Source organism: Falco peregrinus, chromosome 1 (genome assembly GCF_023634155.1).
Source record: "Falco peregrinus isolate bFalPer1 chromosome 1, bFalPer1.pri, whole genome shotgun sequence".
In the NCBI taxonomy this organism is placed as follows: domain Eukaryota; kingdom Metazoa; phylum Chordata; class Aves; order Falconiformes; family Falconidae; genus Falco; species Falco peregrinus.
Window position 1 is genome coordinate 124,033,732 of NC_073721.1, and position 17,773 is coordinate 124,051,504.

Sequence of the window (17,773 nt, forward strand, 5' to 3'; positions counted from 1 at the left end):
GCAGCCGGCTTCGGGGAAGCTGCACGGAGGCTGGAGCTGGTCACTGGATTTTCAGGGCAACAAAACCCCACTGTGCCTAAATTCCCAAAACCTGAAATCCTTCCATGGACTGTGACTCTGCAAAGTCACATCTAGTTAACCTGTAAACAGCCCCATCGAGCACGACGGTCACCAGCAGTACCACGCCGCCTTTCCCGGCTCCGCGCTTTCCCTGGCTTGTTGCCTCCTTTTGCCATCGTCGAGCCGTGAGCAAGGAAAGGAGCTGTCGGAGGGAAGTGCTTTTAGAGAACAGCGGTAATAAATCTGGCTCCCCTGCTGTTGCCTCTGCCTGAAGTTTCACATGCAATTTAACTCCAGTGACTGAACAAAGAGCTAAGTGCAGCCTCCAGACGCCCCAGCTCAAGGCTTACAGTGAATTTTGGCCGTTCCCCCTGGCAGCCCACCCTGGGACAACGAGGCTCTCCAACCCGCCCCACGAACGTCCCTACCAGAAGGCAGGACCAAGGCTGGCTTTAGGCTCCTTTGCAGGTGCCCCCGAAGTTCACCTCCGCCCCTCCTGTTCATTAGCTCCATCTTCTGCTGGTGATAACCTACCCCAGAGCTGAGCAGCCGTCAGGCTGCTGGAGGACAACCCCTGGGGACGGTCACTGCCAGAGATCAGACCTGGGGAGCATCAGGGTGGGGACGTCAAGTCCCTGACAAACAATGTGGGGCTGGGGAGCAAAGATACCCAAAAGGCGAGGATGGTGACGGGTCATTGCATCTGTCCCTCAGAACATGGGCCCTCGCCAGCCACTGGTGGGAGGTGGCTGCGGCTCAGCAGACACGAGGGACCCCCAGAGCCCTGCGGAGCCACCAACCTGCCAAGCACGAGCCACCAGCCACAGCCAGCGGTGCCAGCATGGGTGAGACACTGCGGTGTGATGCTGTCTCTCGCGGCAAGCCCTGGGAAGACAGGAATGGCAAAGTGTTTCTGAGCTCTGACGACAGAGCTTGCGCCCATGGGCGTCCGAAAAAGCGGCAGGGTGTAAACCCAAGTGCCGAAGGGCTGCAAAGCTCTGCTTGCGCGCGTTTTGTTGCTGTGAGCGTGCCCACGATCAGCGCGGCATCTGGCACGAGTTACGTACACTGGAAGAACGAGGGAAAGAAGTGTTTTGTATTTTTAACTGTTTTAATGAAGAAGCATCTCAATATATAGCAAACCTCAGCAAATGACTCTGGGTCACCACGTTCTTCAGTTTTAGGATGACACCATCTCTCCTTTTCTCACACCGTGTTTTTTTTCTTAATGGACCAGAGGCAAACCCTCCCGGGTTTTCCAACACCAACTGGCTCCTCGGCACGAAGCAAACTTCTCTCTGAACCAAACAACCAGAGTAAACTGTGAATGAAACGTTCCAGCCCCAGGAGGGATTTTTGTCAGAGGCTGGGTTAGCACTTGCCAGCCGATGACTTCCACCTGGTCAAGCTCCTTACAACTTGGGCAGCAAATACCGCTTACTTTAGTATAAAATGGGTTTTATAAGGTTAGACCTTATCACAGATGGTTATAATTCAAAATTTAACTTTAAAATGGATTACTCTTAAGTTGTGACTCCATAAAATATGTGGTCAATTAAGATGTGGGCCCTCAAGAGTCGCCTGCAAGCTTGGTGTAAAACATGCTTTTAATGCTGGACAGATTTGGTAACTGAATCCGAACTGTGGCAACCGAGCGGACAAACACCCAGTACCAGGTGGGTGCTTTTCATTAAACAGCTTTTTCCATTTACGTGCATCCTGCTTTATCGGCTGTTATGGGCTAAAAAAAGTCCTACATAATCATAAATGTTAATAAATACAGTATAAGTACAGGCCTTCCCCCTCCCTCTCCTTCTTTTGGTATGGTTCTTTAGGGTTCATATTCTTCAAGCTCTTTTCTGCAGCCACAAATGCCAGTCGCTTCCCCCCACCCTTTTCCCTTGTGTGAAGAAACACTTCTGTAATCCCTACAATTTTTGCTTTGGGACTTAATTTTTACATAAAAAAGCCTCACACCAATATTGAACAACTGTGATAAAACAGGCAGAGCTATTAAAAAATAAGTGCTTGACACAATAATTATTTTTACTGTGCTTCAAATACACAAAACATGATGAAATTATTCAGCCTTGTCATCATATGCATTTTAAATGTACAGTTATGGATGTTTTCAGACAACAAAAGCACTTTTAATCTTTTCGTGAGGAGAAAGTCCAAGCCCTGTGTTAGAGCCGACCAGCTGCCCCACGGAATCACGCAGCTTGTCAGCGCAGGCAGCAACGGCAGTGGACACCAGAGTCTGATGAACGGATCCGTTCTCCCTCTCCCCAGAGCCAAGGTATGCGGCATTAAGTTTATTCCAGGCCAAAACACCAGGCAGAGGTCAAACCCCTTTGTAAGATCCTTTTACCTGGACTTATTTCCCCCAACTGCTTTGCCTTTGCGGCTGTGCCCATGCTGTATGGAAAGATACGGACTGAGGCAGACGACATGAGGAGCTCCGATTGCAAATCAAAAAACTTTATTGCATCTTAGAAGCAAGTCTTAAAAAAAAAAAAAAAAAAAAAAAAAAAAGAAGCTTTTCCATGCACTGAATCCATCCAAGTACCTACATCCTTGGGACTGTCACCAAAAAACGATGAACATTATAAGACATCGACTCTACACTAGTTGCAGTTCATATTCCATACACGTGTAAACAATGGTTTTTTCTTCTACTGGAATAGCAATTACTCCGTAACATCCCTTCAAACATGGCAACAACCTAAGCATCGGTTTCTCTCCGTTCCTTCACGAGTCTCCACTTCCCAAAGAGTAGGCAAAGTGGAACTGAGAGCAATGAGACAAAATGGTGCTGGAGGATACGATAGAAAAATATATTGTTCGCTGGTTTTTATTTTTTGTTTCTGCTGAGCAAGATATTTACAGGTAGGTACGTCCCAATAAATCATCTGCTTCAACGACAATGTCCATTCACTGTCTGAATCTCAGTGTAAAGGGTTCCCTTTCTGGCTTTAAGGCACTTTATTTTGTGTATTTTCTCTTACCTTGCTAGGTGTTAATTCATAGGGATCACACCTTCCTTGTATTCGGCCTCCCCATCCCCAGTTCCGCTTAGAACACCAAAAAAATTCCTACGCTTGCTGAAGTCATTCCAAAAACGTTAAAGAAATTTGGGAAAAAAGATCCATGAAAAAATATTTTAGAAAGTAATCTTTGGAGATCATTTACTGCAAGTATGATGTACACTACCTTATCAGAGAGAAGATGCAATACATTCCTAATATATATATATATATTTACACACACATATATATATATATAAAATATTAAAAAGACTAACAGATATTCAAGGAAAGGTCAAGAACCTAAAACAATGGATATTAAATAAATTAACAGTCTATCAGATACAGAAAAAAATAATCCCAAAACAAAACTAGTAATCAAATGTAATAATTGTTCCCATTAACATCACATAACCGACTGAACAAAATCAATGCAATCAGGTGCAGTACACTCGGTATAGGAGATTTTTCAAAGTTCTCGTTAGGGATCTCTAATTGTTCGTTGCGTACTGTCGCTTTGCTGCAAGAGATTCGCATTTCCCGTCCTCTTCCCCTCCCTCACGATGCTTCAGCATTTCTTGATCACATCAGCACAGCGGTTGAGGACAACACACAGAACCCACCACGGATTCTTAAAACATGACATCCATATATATGGACCAAATATAAAAGACAAAAATTTCTACAAGGACTAACTGGCTAGCAGGTTGTGCTTACTTTCTTCCCTCCCTTGAAGTCGCCTGGCCATAATAAGTGGAAGTGTATTTTTAAACTGAAATAATCAGCCATTTGGAAAAAACCACCCTCCTGTGATCAATACCTTTACCAGCGCCACACCCATTCGTTTTGTTCTAACGCAACTTAAAAAATAATGGCTATCCTTAATAAAAGAAGCAGAATCTTTGCACGGTAGCAGTCACAACAAAACATTTTAGACACACCATTTTGTCACTTGGCTTGCACGCTCAGGTCCCAATTTACAGAATCCCAGCAACGAAGACAGCAACGGAAAAGGTACGAAACAATCTTTTGTTTCATAAGGAAATTCTAATTCAAGTCAGATTTCCGCTCATCGGTCAGATAATGCTTAAACAATTTTTTTTGTTTGAAGGCAAATATTGATCACAGTTTTGTTCGAAACCAAAAACACAACAAAAAAACCAACGGCCTTGTTCTTCTCAAAACGAGCGCTTTGTAAGAAAACAATGATGATTTCTAAAATATATCCTGTGTGGTCTTTTAAAAGTGAATTATCAAAAAACATTTTCCCAAAAATAAATTAGATAATTAAAAAAAAGTCTTTTCCAGCATAGCTGGACATTAGGCTGTCCTCACTGAGCCATTAGTATTGCTGCTTTTCCCAAAATTTGGGTCATTTTTTTCAAACCATATTTCAGCCAGCTGTTGTGTGGACCCATAAGTTGAAGCTTTGGACCCCAAGCACATTTTGTATTGTTTTGGATCAAGATTAGGGTCACAAAAAACAGGGTGATGCACATGGACTACTCCAATTTCTTGGCTTCGGAAAGTTTTTAAGCCAGCTTGAATGACTTTGTTAAACAGGTCTACGTCTTCAAGGCCCCAACCCTGGATGGAGACATCAAAGCCACCTGCTCGAAGAAGATCACCTTTGTAAATACAGGTAATACCAAAGCCATAGTTCCTCCAGAAACCTGTTTTCTGGGTGAAGGCAAAATGATTGTCACTAGGAACTTTTCCACTATAAACAATCTTTGGATCATACTGGCTAAAAATGATGGGAAAGTATACTTGTTGACCCAAAACTGTATTGGCTCTACACCGTTGGAGGAATTCTGTGGTAAAGACTAAGTCAACATCACAGAAGAAAAGTAAAGACTCGTTCTGGAACTGCGAAGATCCGACTTCCAGAGCCAGTGCCCTTGAGAACTCCCCCGACACTGGTAAAACCTGCATGTCAGCCTTGGGGTATTTGGAGCGGTAATCTCTCATCAGCTCGATCTGTTTCGCTTTGTCAGGGTTGGAGTTGGAATTGAAAAGCAGGACAACCAGCTTGACGTTCTGGTTTGGAATGAGGCACGTCTTTTCAAAATTCCCCATGAACCTTGCAAACATGTCGAAACGTCCAGAGAGAGGAATCAGGATGTTGATCTTCTTGTCTTTGAGTTCCTTCCTCTCTACTTTTGATCTGCTGAGCTGGAAGGGAACAAACATCTTCAGCGAGTTGGAGAGGAAAGACAAGGATCCAGAATCCTGGTTGATCTTGCTGGCCAGCTCTTTGGCATCCATCTCTTCGTGCTCCAAAAACTGGATCTTGCTGAACGTCTGCTGCAAGTACGCGTGCCTCCTGACGGGGACGGTCATCTTCTTCCCCTTATGCTTTTTGTACAGAAGCAACAAGTCAAGAACATACTCTGCTCCGTACATCGGATTTACTCTGCGATAGCCATACTGTATTTCCTTGAAATCTATGATCCTCCCCCGGGTCTTAGCGTTAGCGTTGATCATTTCCATGACCTGCATAACGATGTCGTCCAACGCTTCACGCTGAGAAGAGTCCATGCCTCTCCGAGGGGGCTGCCCGTCGGCACCCGAATACAGATACTTTCCCGTAAGAAACTCCCACTCCAAGATTTCTTCCCGGTGGCGGGGCTGGAATCGCATGAAGGAGGGTGGCATCCCCAGCTGCAGGTCGTCCTTGTGGATTTCTGTATTGCTGTATTTGCTCATCAGGACAATCTCCCGGTGCAGCTGTACAGTCCGGTGGCGCAGCTCGGCTATCTTGCGGCTCAGCATGTAGCTGTGAAGTCTGTACTGGTACGGGGGATTCTTATTGGGGTGCAGCGTTATAGCCCTGTGTATTTTGCTGTTCCTCAGGTCTCGGATATAGCCTTTTTTGTTCTTCTCATAATTTTCATAAAACAGCTGCTGCATCTAGAAGAGAGAAAGGAGAAGTTAGCACCTCGGCAGCGCTGTCCTTGTGAAAGTCAGCCCACGCAGCCCCCTCGGGGAGAAAACTCCTCCCGGCTTGCAGGGCCAGAAGGCTTTCCGAATACGCTGTTCTTGGGTTTAGGCACAGGTTGTAGCAATACCAGCTTCTATTCAAGGAAATTAAGAGGATTATTCGTTGTAAACTGGTGAAAGAAACATCTACCGTGGATTCAGGATTACTACAGCCCATCCTAGAGATAGCACCGTTGGTCCAACAACAGAGCAGTAAGTGGATTGTAAGCTCATTTTTTCACGACAACACAGCATCACCAGGAAAAAATAAACCATTCAGCGTTCACTACAAAACTCCTATTATTCATCTGCTTCCCATGGGCTTTAATAATAATGATAATAACAATAAAGAACAATAACAAAGGATGCCATGTACATAGTAAGCAAGTATGACGACACCTTTTCCGTTACACCCAAATGTTGTTTAGGCATTAAAAATCCAGCCTGCGGAATGTTTTAGTCAAGATGCCAAATATGTTATCTCAAGTGCTGCAATGCAAAGCTACAGTTCCTCTCTAATTTTAAAATGTCAATAGAAAGTAAAATGCACCTGAGATTCCTAGCAGTAGTTCCAGAAGGCAGGTAATACACGATGCATATGTACACTAGAATAAAAACATCCTTAAAGTGGAAATTGCTATTTCAAAACACGGAAGATAGTGAGCCAAGATTAGATTCACAAGCCTTACGGAAAGCTACGACTTGAGAAAAGCAAGCAAACCAGTTTTACAGCTCTCGGTAGCTCAGGCAATAGCTGATATAATAAAAGGCATGTGCAAACCAGGATGATAACGTGGAAAATAAGCTGAAAAAAGCCCCAAAACCTAGAGAAAAAAAACCAACCTCAAGGCTGAAGTTCTATACCAGCCTAGATAATGGACATTTTAAAAGCTCACGGGCTCATTCCATGTCACAACAAAAATTCCATTAACCTGCCAGAGGAGCTGACACGACAATTTCATTCGATACAGGATCCAATCTATGTTATTGGCAGCAGAATCTGCTGTAGGTAATGCAGCCAATAAAGCACAAGTAAAAAGGCTATGAAGATTAGCAAAGAGCTAAAACCCAAAAGATGAACAGAAGAGACAATGATTCAAATACGATGGCAATTAAACAGAGCACTAAAAGGAAAGTCACAAGCACAGAAAGCCTCCCTTTAACAGACAGCACGAGTGATGCTTCTACCAGCTGTTCAGACCCAGCAGAAATCCTGTTTTATTAGGCCTTCAGTTGCATTTTTCCCATTATTGTGGACAGACATCGAATCTAAGGGATAAACTTACACCTGGATTTAATTGCCGCTATCTTAACAAACCAGATGGGCGCATACTGAAACCTGAAATTCAGCGTATCGCTGCGGACGGCACAGGAGCAAGCTGTGTCTACTTGAAATGGGCAGCACGAGGTTTAATCTGAAAATGTAATTCATTACAAAGAAGGGAGGGAGGAATTTCAGCTGGACTGAGGAAGAAAGGCCATTTTCTTCATGGGTCGTCAGCAATCCCTGACCCCTTCTCCCTTCCTGCTCATGCTCACCTTCTTGCCCACTCTCCCCCGAGTGATTCCTGCGGCTTTCGTGCTGTCTGTGAGCAATTCGGGCCAGAGGCTGTCTCTTATTAGATAGATCCCACAGAGCAGCGCAGCCAAAGGAGAACGTCTTGGTGATGGCCTCTTGGCAAGCCACAGGTGAGCTGCCTGTCGAGATGTATATCCCTCAGAAGTCTTGCAAGGTTTGAAGGAGCGCTACGGGCAGAGGTTAGTTGATCCAATCCTATATTCACCAGCGTTGCCTAGATTGAACGCACCTCGCCTTTCCCAAGAAGCATGTTTTTCTACTCACCCAAAGACTGTCCTTAATTTGTATCCCTGTATTGTTTCCTCTAGTAACACTTTACTTTTTATCCACACTTTGAACCTCTGCTGCTTCTGTTAAGGGCTCTAGGAGACCTCAAATCACGCTCATTACAGCCAGACCTGTAAGCACAATTTATTAGAATGGAGGGCTCACACTGCGAGAGCAAGGCCAGTCCGACACTGTAGGACCCCACATACATTTTTACCGACTCCACTGATCTATCCTTTCTAACACTGTATGTATAGAACTAGAAGTATTAAATGTGTACAGTAACAGATTTCACTGGCATTTTAACTACGAGACAACTATAGGCACACTTTTCCAGGAGTATTGTCACGTTAGATAAAAATTCTTAAATCACATCATTAGGCAATTATTGTATAAAGGAAAACTGACAATAGGACTTAATTTCAAATCTTGTTTTGAATTTATAAGCAAACAAAATCAAGACCACGCAGCCTGAATGCATTTATTCCAGAATTGCCATCTAGGGCATTCTGAATTCGCTACAAGACAAAACCATGAAAAGCAGAAAGGCTTTTTGATTACACAACAACGTTTTAATAGAATACCGATGGGTAGGAAAATGTTATGAAACTTCCCAATGGAAGTAAAGATATGAACCCTGAGCAAATGGCCCTAAATAAAACTAACAAGCGTATTTTAAAGCTCTGGCTTGCCATGCAGAAGTAACCTCTCAGCGAGGCTGGTTAACTTCTGAACTTTTAATACTACTTCTTGCTTCTTCCAAACACCAGCTAACTTTGAAAACTGAACTGAAAATAAAACAGATCTCAGCAAGACTTTACTGGTGCTTCAACACAAAGCAATTTACAACTGAAACATCTATTAACGCCCACCTTGCTCCAGCCAAAGAGGTGACAACTGTAACAAATGCTGTGCTCTGGCCAGCCCTGCAGTACAACTAATGAGAAGCACCACAGCAGCCAGGCTTTTATATAATCCTATTTTTCAGAAGAATGCCTTGCAAGGCTAGCACTTTCATTGTTTTTCCAAGGAAGTTTCCCCCTCTCCTACTCCAGCATCCCTCTTGTCTCCTCACATTCAGCAAGCTGCAGCGGGCAGGGGACGTGCCAGCGTCCTGCAGCCCTGGTCCCCCACCAGGAACCAAAGTACACCCCACGCCACCGCCAGAAGGAAACACAGGGAAGGGTATCAGAAGGAGTTAACCGATTCCCTACAGAGAGTACAACGACTATACAAACTGTTCTTGCAGTGGCATGAAGTGCTGTAAATGAAGTCCAAGCGGCAAGTGGCCAACAGAGCAATTTAACCCTTCCTGGGCTGAGGTGCCTGCAGATACCAGCCCAATGCCACCGAAGCACTGCGAAGCCCGCGGGTTTTCCCTCACAATAAGGAGCCCCACACGGATTTGTGTTTTCTCACCCACATCTACAAAACTTGGAAGAAATGAGCAGCTCCCTCCATGCAGTTTGACAGGTCTACCAACATTAATTTGCTTAAATCTTTAGGGCAGTGCTAGTCCTCGGCACTGGGTTCAGTCACTAACAAGGACAACGCCTGACTATCGCCCATCACTGCTAAAGTAGTTTCTACCTCATCTGGGTCCAAAACACTATTGCTAAACATTACCTATTAGCACCTGTGGGCTTTTGATTCCATGCAACACTGGCAAGCCATAAGGAAGACAAAAATTCCTAATTATCTCTTGTGTACATCATTAGTAGGTGGGTGGGAGAAGATGACAGAGAAAGTAATACCTGTAATTTATTCCCCCCACGTAGCAGCCGTTAAGCACACACTTGGGGAAAGACACAAGCCCAGAACATGCACGTCTCTAACAGACATTACGTGCAAACTTCCCCATGCCTGTTACCAGACTCTTGTGAGTTGAACTCTTGCAAACTCTTCTTTTAGTGAAACAGGTTTCTCTATGAATCTTTTCAAAAAAAAGAACCTTTCATGGGTATTAATTTTGCAATGATTATATTCTAAGCATGCTTTATTCTAGTGCAGAGCACTGAGAGCGTAGGGATACAAAGAAGAGCTACTCTTTATTGACCACTATTTACTCTAGACCTGTTGAAGCCTTAAAAACCCTAATGTTCCCCAAACCATTAGAGACTGAATGTTTAAACTGTGGTACAGCTGTTGTGGGCACTACTGGCTCGTGTCCAAAAGACCAACTGAAAGGAGAGAGTGTTACGTTCTTCGTTTTAAATGAAGAAGTCTTTTGCAGGCCAAAAAAAGTGTACTGGAGAAAATGGACTTTAAAAATAAGACCAGTTTATGCAGAAACTGGCCCGCAGCCACGGATTAGCCCCTGAGGGCTTTCTCTCACAGCTCCAGATTGTACTACCACAGCCCAGAAAACGCAGCCCCGCAAGCCTCGTGAAAAGCAATCATGGGCAAGACATGTCGTATGGCAGGCTTCAAAATGCCCTAGATGTGCTTTAAATACAAAGCCAAGCTAATTAAAAGCTCGAAAGATGGCTAATGTCACCTAACTCCCGAGCACCTCGGGGGGAGGATGAGCATGCATGCAGGTCCCCCTCTGCAGCTGGAGCAGCGCTGCTCTCCTGTGGGAGTAACAGCCCCTACCCTGCCCCACAGCTCTGCTGCCAAAACTGCAGGATGCTCGCCCGCATCTCCGCCTCGCTCCTCCTCCCAGAGATGCAGCTGTAGCAGTGCAAGGGGGCAACTCCTGTTGGTTGGTTGGAAGTGAAATGAAAGATGTTTTTACCCACATCCCAAGTAACTGTATGAAATAATTGTAGCTGCACTAACACAGCTTTGCCACTTTGGAGCGATTAACCAAAACAGAGCAGTTTTCTGGTTTTTAAATTACTGATATAGGTAAATTGATAAAATATTTTGCACCTAGATCCCATGGGAAGGAGCAGTGGGTCTTACTGCTGACTTGCCTATGGTGGGGGGGGAGACCGAAGTGACCTCCCCTGGATACAACTCTGTGTATTCAGGGTTCTTATTAACGATGATCTTTTCATTTTAAATCCCAATGCTTTACGAGTGATCCCACAGCTAACCACTGACATGACTGAAGTCACTCTTAGGCAGAATTATTATGGTGGAGACAAACACGGGGAAGTAATGGATAAACACTCATTTCCAGTGAACTTGGCCACTCGATCATTCCTGTAACCTCCCCAGTTGCCACTACAGGAAAGGATGCAGGAAACACCACTCGGCACCGGGAGGTCAGACTTCCCTCTCAGCTGACAAGCAAAGCCCTGAGCTCTGCAGAGTGATTAAACGATGTGATTCCTCAGATGAGTTACTTCTCGCACAAATTTCATCACGTACCACTGGTTCGCATTTACTTTGTTTCATAAGCTAGAAAGGGGTAAGAAAATCAGCTGGACATCCCAAACAGCCTACTCAAAATTTCCACAGCAGACTGCTGGAGAAGCAGAGGCAGATCCAGCTGTGATATACTGCGACCTCTGAGTGCAATAACTCCAGGCATGTTCTGAAGCAAGAGCTTTATTTTGTACAACACAATTGGCTCTTATACGATACTAAGCGAAACAGCGCCTGTCTCACTCAAGAGCCTCGTGGTGCCTTCTGCACCGCTCTCCTCTCCAAAGCAGTCAAGAACAGAAGCCAAGTATCTAAGGCAAGTTTCAAGCACAGCAAACTCAAGGTCATTGAATTCCCAAGGAATCTGTAAATTAGGAGAGTTACTGCTCGAGTTCAATCTTTTGTTAACAGTACCAAGTAGCTGTTTAATTAAACAACTGCCCTTCTCCCAACCCTTTCTTGTTCAAGCAAGTAGAAGAGCTTAAAAATTACTTATTCATTTACAGTTTCTCAAACCAAGTAGCCTTTAAAGTATTTGCAGCTTGGCAACAGAAAGAAGAAAACCTGCAAAAATGAATGTGTCTTCAAAACTGGCATCATGTACTTCACCTCTGACCCTGAGCTTGACGATCTCATTACCAAAACCTACACGTGGGAGCAATCCACCGCACTCGCGAACCGAGATCCTCCAGCTATGAAGCAGAGGAAAACTTCCCTCCCCCTGACCCTGCATTAAACTGAACTTCATCCTCCTGCTCTAAACAAGGATACAGGATCCTGGTCTCCTCTTAGTAATGCAGCAAGGATTACTTCCTCAGGTCTCCCCTATTTTGGATAAGGGGGACAAGTTGTATTAGACCTGGTGTGTACAGAAAAGAAAGACTAATGCAATCACGCAACGCTCTCAAAAGAAGGCGGCTGCCCATTCAGTGAAACACCCTTCCCCTTGGGTGCAGCTGACACAAAAACTACACAGGTGCCATTGTGCACTCCATGGAGCCTGGAACTGCTTCTCTAGAGACACAGATTTATGTTTTTAAAGCAAAAAGCAGAAAATAACCTGAAAGCATTTTGTACCTTAGGAGTAACCAGATAAAACAGAGCGTGCCATTTTAGAATATTTGGATTTAACTGTGCAGACCTTAGGAGAGCTGGATGGAATTGCAGCATTTTCATCCAAAAGGTTCTGATTTAACAGAAACAAAACCAAATAAAACGCCACTAAATATTAACATATGTTCTATGCTACAGCTATTAAAGAAGCAGAACATCATAGGTGCTAATGACTAATTATCATTGCTATTGCTCGAGAAAGTGTGCTCAAAATTTGTTTCTAGCATAATGTCAAAATTACGAGCCCTGGTGCACACTGCTGTTCTGCACATGGCTCTCCCTTGCTCAAGTTAAAGCTTCGACCCACGGGGCAAATGATTCAGCTCTCCCACTCCAGCTGAGAGGGACAGCCTCTGTCCCAGATCCAAACAAAACCAGGGATACAGGACTCGCTGCTGATCTGTTCATTTCAAGGCCAGACTCAGGGGTGATGCCAAAATACTGGCCCACTGAATAGACAGCATCCCGGGATTTCTTTTCCTTGTTGTCAACTCCACACTTTAACACTCCGCAGTACAGGCACAGCACAAGAAAAACTTGGTTTTCATTAGGAATTTCAGCAGGCCCATGAAAGAAAGAGCCGCGGCTTTGGAAGTGTGTATCTGCTCTTTCTCATGCAAAGTGCTAAGATTTCAGGGGAGCAGCACATGACCCTTGAAGGGTAGCTTCTTGGAGATGATGAGCAGAAAGCTTCTGATACCCTGGCAAGTATTTTTTTGGATGCCGGAAACAGAGGGACGCAGTCTCCTCAGAGCAGACTATAGAAAAGACGACCTCTTCTTGGATTGCTCTTTGATTTTCCACCATGTGTTTTCAAGAGGCAGTAATGTAATCATTTAGAAATACTTTTATCCATGGAATTCAAAGATCCCTATTTGGGAGCTACTTTCCACATCCAGTGGTTTTGTAGGAGTTGTGAGCCATGAACACAATGAACCTTTTTGGTCCCAAAACACTTGGCAAGGTTACCATAAGCTGCTGCTTACAGGAGGGTGGAAAAGAAACCCTCTGCTTGGAGAAACTTCAGCTGCAGTCTCGGCATCCACTCATCATCTCAACAACAGCCCAACACCAGAAATAAAGCCGGAGCAGCGTAGCCTCTCTGCCAGACTGGATGGGGAGTGCAGTGATTTTGTAGCACACACCAGCCCACGTCTCCAGGTCTCTGCCAACACCAGATTCTGCAAGAACCCTGGGGAAAAAATCAGCCCCAGTGAATCCAGCTGCAGGATCCAGCCCCTTCAGCCTTGCCCACATCACCAGCACAGCTTTCTTTTGATGCAAGGTGTTTCAGGAACCCCCACCCCTGAGCAGGGACGCAGTACCATATATAGAGACAATGTCACAGTAACAGGTCTGGGCTGAAGGACAGTACCGAGGCAGTCACACCACTGCAAAGCTCTAAATCTCTCTGAGCCTTCACAGAAGATTACTGTGAATTTAATTAGGCAAAGACTTGGCCTCACAATAGCTACTGTTGCAGTTCCTTCCCTGGGTGTAAAAAGGTGGGGTGTATTTTAAAAAAAAAAACATTAATTTTCAAGACTTTTGGCACTTCCAGCCTCAGGAGCACCATTTTTGATGAGGAAGGACACAGCTCCCTTTTTTATGGCAACAGGCCCACTTGCTGTTTCTGATCCCTCACGAAGACTTATGGCAGGAATACATCTTTTGGGAAGGGGTGAGAGGGGAGCTGGGAAGGCTAAATAAAATCCCCAAGACAAGGCCAACTGCTGAACTGCCTGTGTCAAAGCTGTGGCCCTTCCAACCTGCAGCGCCAGGAACAGCCTCAAAGCGACAGAGCATCTTTCCTAACTGCATTTAGAAATGTCTGCTTTACGCTTTCCTAACAACCGATGGTAAAACCACTTCTCTGCCAGCAGCATCAGTATCGGCTAATGAAAACTGACAGAAAACAGGGAATATATTAGATTTCTGATTTCTCTGCTAGCAAGCCCTCCTCCCAGCCACCACAAGAGCTGCTCCCATGGATGCTGCTGCGCTGTGCCTCTGCCAGGCAAGCCGCTAGAAGGAGGGATGTTGTTCAGGACACACTCTTGAAACCTCACCTTGGCTCCTTTCAAATCGGTGGTGACCTGTCCCTAGGAGGTGGCAGCTGCACACCACCTCATGCTGGCAGCGATGTCTGAAACACCGAGCAAGCCAGCATTTTAAAACTTTGAGAGTGGGCTCATTCCATCCACTTGGTCTTGCTGGGTCTGCACGGACAAGCTGGATCAATGCTCGGCTCTGCTCACGTTTCACCGGAGTCACCCAGTTTGCAAGAGCATAAAGGACAAGGTAAAGGCTAAACTGGTGCTGTGTTAACAGGATGGCACAGCCGTCTCTCCTCCAGGCTTGGATTTTAACAAGTGCTCCACCACGATGCTCACTAACTGCTTTTTCCAGGGTCGTGCTGAAACAGCCAATTCTTAAGGCATTGAACACCCATAGCCCCTCAGCAGAAAGGGCATGCAGCAGCTCCGAGCTTGCAAGAGGTGGGGACCTCCATGGGAATTCAGCTGACTTCTTTCAGATGAACAGTCACCCCCGTCTGGCCGCCAGCCCTGTTAGTAATTCAGCACGGTATGAAGGCCGCTGGCCACCCCAGGTGTCCCCACTACCCCTCCAGCTCAGCAAACTTAGGAAGAGCCACTGTGGCTGAGCACAAGGCACCGGGCCCTGCGATTAACTATATATCTGCCCCCCAAAAGCAAAAAGCTTCTCAGCAAAGACCGCGCTCTCCCTCTGCTTGCCACAGCGAGGCCGCCTGCCTTTGTTGGCCACCGCTGAAAGCTGGCCTGCTCTGAATGGGAGGGGAGCCGGCAGCACGAGGCAGCGCTGGGTTTCCTGCTTGGGACTGCTGTCAGCAGGACACCCCTCCCAGACATCCAGCAAAGAAGTGGGAACTCACTCCGCAGTTCTCTGGCTGCTTCTCCTAAATTAAGCTGGGTTTAGGAAAACATCTCCTTTTATTCCTGTTGGTGGAAAATAAGAACAAGCTATGGTATTCCTTACAAACTCTGTGCAGAACTGGTGCCCAATATGTAACATTTGTGACACAGGCAATGGTTCCACTGCTCCTCTTTCACCAGCCTGCAAGCTCAGATCAGTTCTTCATCTTCAATCTGGTTTTTCAGCTGAAGCCACCATTTCTGGAGCTGGTTTGAAGACTGTCTACAAGGGCCTGGACTCAATCACCAGCTTGTTTCACATGGGGAGCAGTGCAGGATGACAACTTCCAGCATTCACTAAAGCTGCGCAGCATTGTTCTGAAGTGTGCATTTTAAACGCATGCTTTTTTTTTTTTTTTTTTTTTTTTTTTGCCAAAAGAATTGTTGAATAATTGCTCAGAGGAGGGGAGGGAAATAAAGCCACAAACCCTTGTTTTATGTGGAGAAGCCACATGTTTCAGTTAACCCAATGAGGATCCTATAGCTGAGCCCTGGCCCTGGGATAACGCAGCTTTAGGAGGTTGCAATGGTAAAGAGCGTCATGCGGTAACGCCGCTGCTGCAGACAGAATTTCCACAGTGAGATGTCACGATTGCGAAAGTGTTTTTCTTGTGCTCATTGCACTACCACGCAGGCCTTAAAGCCTGCCCACTACTCTGTGCTGAATTTAAAAGCAAAATCTATCCTTTGTCTCATTGCTGGAAAACATATGTACACCGTCCAGTGTAGACGTGGCACTGCCAAAACCGTACAGTGACAAGGTCTCTGCCTCAGTCCTGCCATCTAAAATACCTGCAATACACAGGGGGGGTCAGCAGAGGAACTATGCCCATTCAGAGGGCAGATGATCTCTCAAAAACTTGACTTTCATGCCCTGTATTGCAAAAGCCCCATAAATTGTGCATTAATAGCTCTAACCACAAAGCTCACCTTTTTTATTACTTGCTTCGCTGAAGCACAAGGGATAATATCTTTAAAATAAGGCACATTTTAGGGGGAAGTAGCAATGTGCTAATGTAAAATGGAGCCTCATTTGGATCAGGTTCGCAGAGTGAGTGCAGATTCAACACCCCAGAAAGAAAAGCAGTGAAAGAATGGAAAAGCACAGCTGCACATATGCAGATTTGGGACCAGCATGCTCAGAACTAGAAGAAAGGCAACATCTTTCTACGCAGCCACAGCTTTTATTGTCCTCTTGTCAGTGGAACAACTTTCTCATTATTAAAACGAGCTGTCAGGCAGACTGGCATTTCCCTCCTCACAGTGTCCAAGTTAGCCCGTTCGTTCAAATATGGTTAAAGATTTTGTATAGTGTTGCTGGCGAACTGTATATGGTCCGAGGTTTTCTGGAAGTTTGCTGTCTGGCACAGTTTGGAAAAGCAACAAGCAGCGCCACTCTGCAGCGCTCTGTAACCAAGTGCCTCTTGTATTACACACGGTCTGTCAAACTACGGGGCTCACCTCCGAGCGGGTGGGTTTAAGCTTTGCTGATGTACGGCATCCGTCATGTAGTTTTGACAAAAAGAATATTCAACTGTTGCTTTTGTAATGCCCTAAATTAAAGCAGATGTCCATATCAATAAATGCAGTTACGCTGAGTGTAAATGTATTAGCAGCCATTAGAAATGGAAAGGAAAAAAATAAACGCTGCCTCAAATATTCCCAAGCTTGGTGAAGGATTTGATATTCACACAATGCACTGAAAACTCTTTTGAACATCAGCCACACACACATGAAGACTTTTCTGGTCCCTTTGTAGGGTTTTCTTTGCTCCTTTGCTTCTGACCTGGAGGACACTTCATTCTGCTGGTTGTGACCAAGCTGCCACAGGTGCAGTTTTGGGAGAGTGGATCCAGTTCCAAAACTTGTGCCTGTTACCTGCAGCCACTGCTGCTTGGTCCCTCCATCCCTGCACCCAGCTAGTGTTTTCTTTCCCTCTCCCTTGAACGCTGCAGCCCTTCCAGATTTGGAAACCAGGCAGCTCGGAGGAATTTTAACAATTTCATTAGTGATTTCCCCTTACCCCGTCAACACTTCTCATCATCTGGGAGGGGGAGGCAATGGGAAGAGCAGGGAAACATGGAGATCTTCTGGGTGGTCAAAGTCCCATTGCTTCAGGAAAACTTGTGGGTGCTGAGCACAACGGAGAAAGGCAGGGAAGGAGGAAAAGCCATTGCTGAGAAAGCAGAAGCAGCTTTAGCCAACAGATGGAGAAGGCTGGTGGAGTTAGCAGCTTCATTCACCAGACAGCGATGCCTTGTCTTCTTATGACCCATTTTTAGTTGTTGATCGAGGACATTTCAGGGATTTGACTCATGAATAGCAAATGACTTATGCTGGGTTTGCCAAAAAGCCTTCTCCTTGCTGCAGGAAGGCAGGGCTGCTTTGAAGTAGCTCCCGAACCAAGACAATTTACAGCCTGACAGCTTAAAGCTGCATTGAAATGGGTACTCCCTTCCTCAGGGTGTTATAAATCG

The 17,773-nt window shown here is 45.4% G+C and overlaps 1 protein-coding gene across 1 annotated transcript in view; it reads right to left on the bottom strand.

The window, feature by feature from the left end:
• Positions 1 to 2,525: 2,525 nt before the first annotated feature.
• Positions 2,526 to 17,773, bottom strand: part of CHSY1 (chondroitin sulfate synthase 1) — a 78,105-nt gene continuing 62,857 nt past the window's right edge. Inside the window, exon 3 of the mRNA XM_055815088.1 lies at positions 2,526 to 5,999. Coding sequence (XP_055671063.1) covers positions 4,407 to 5,999 — 1,593 coding nt within the window. The 3' untranslated portion in view covers positions 2,526 to 4,406. The remainder of the gene's footprint in view (positions 6,000 to 17,773) is intronic.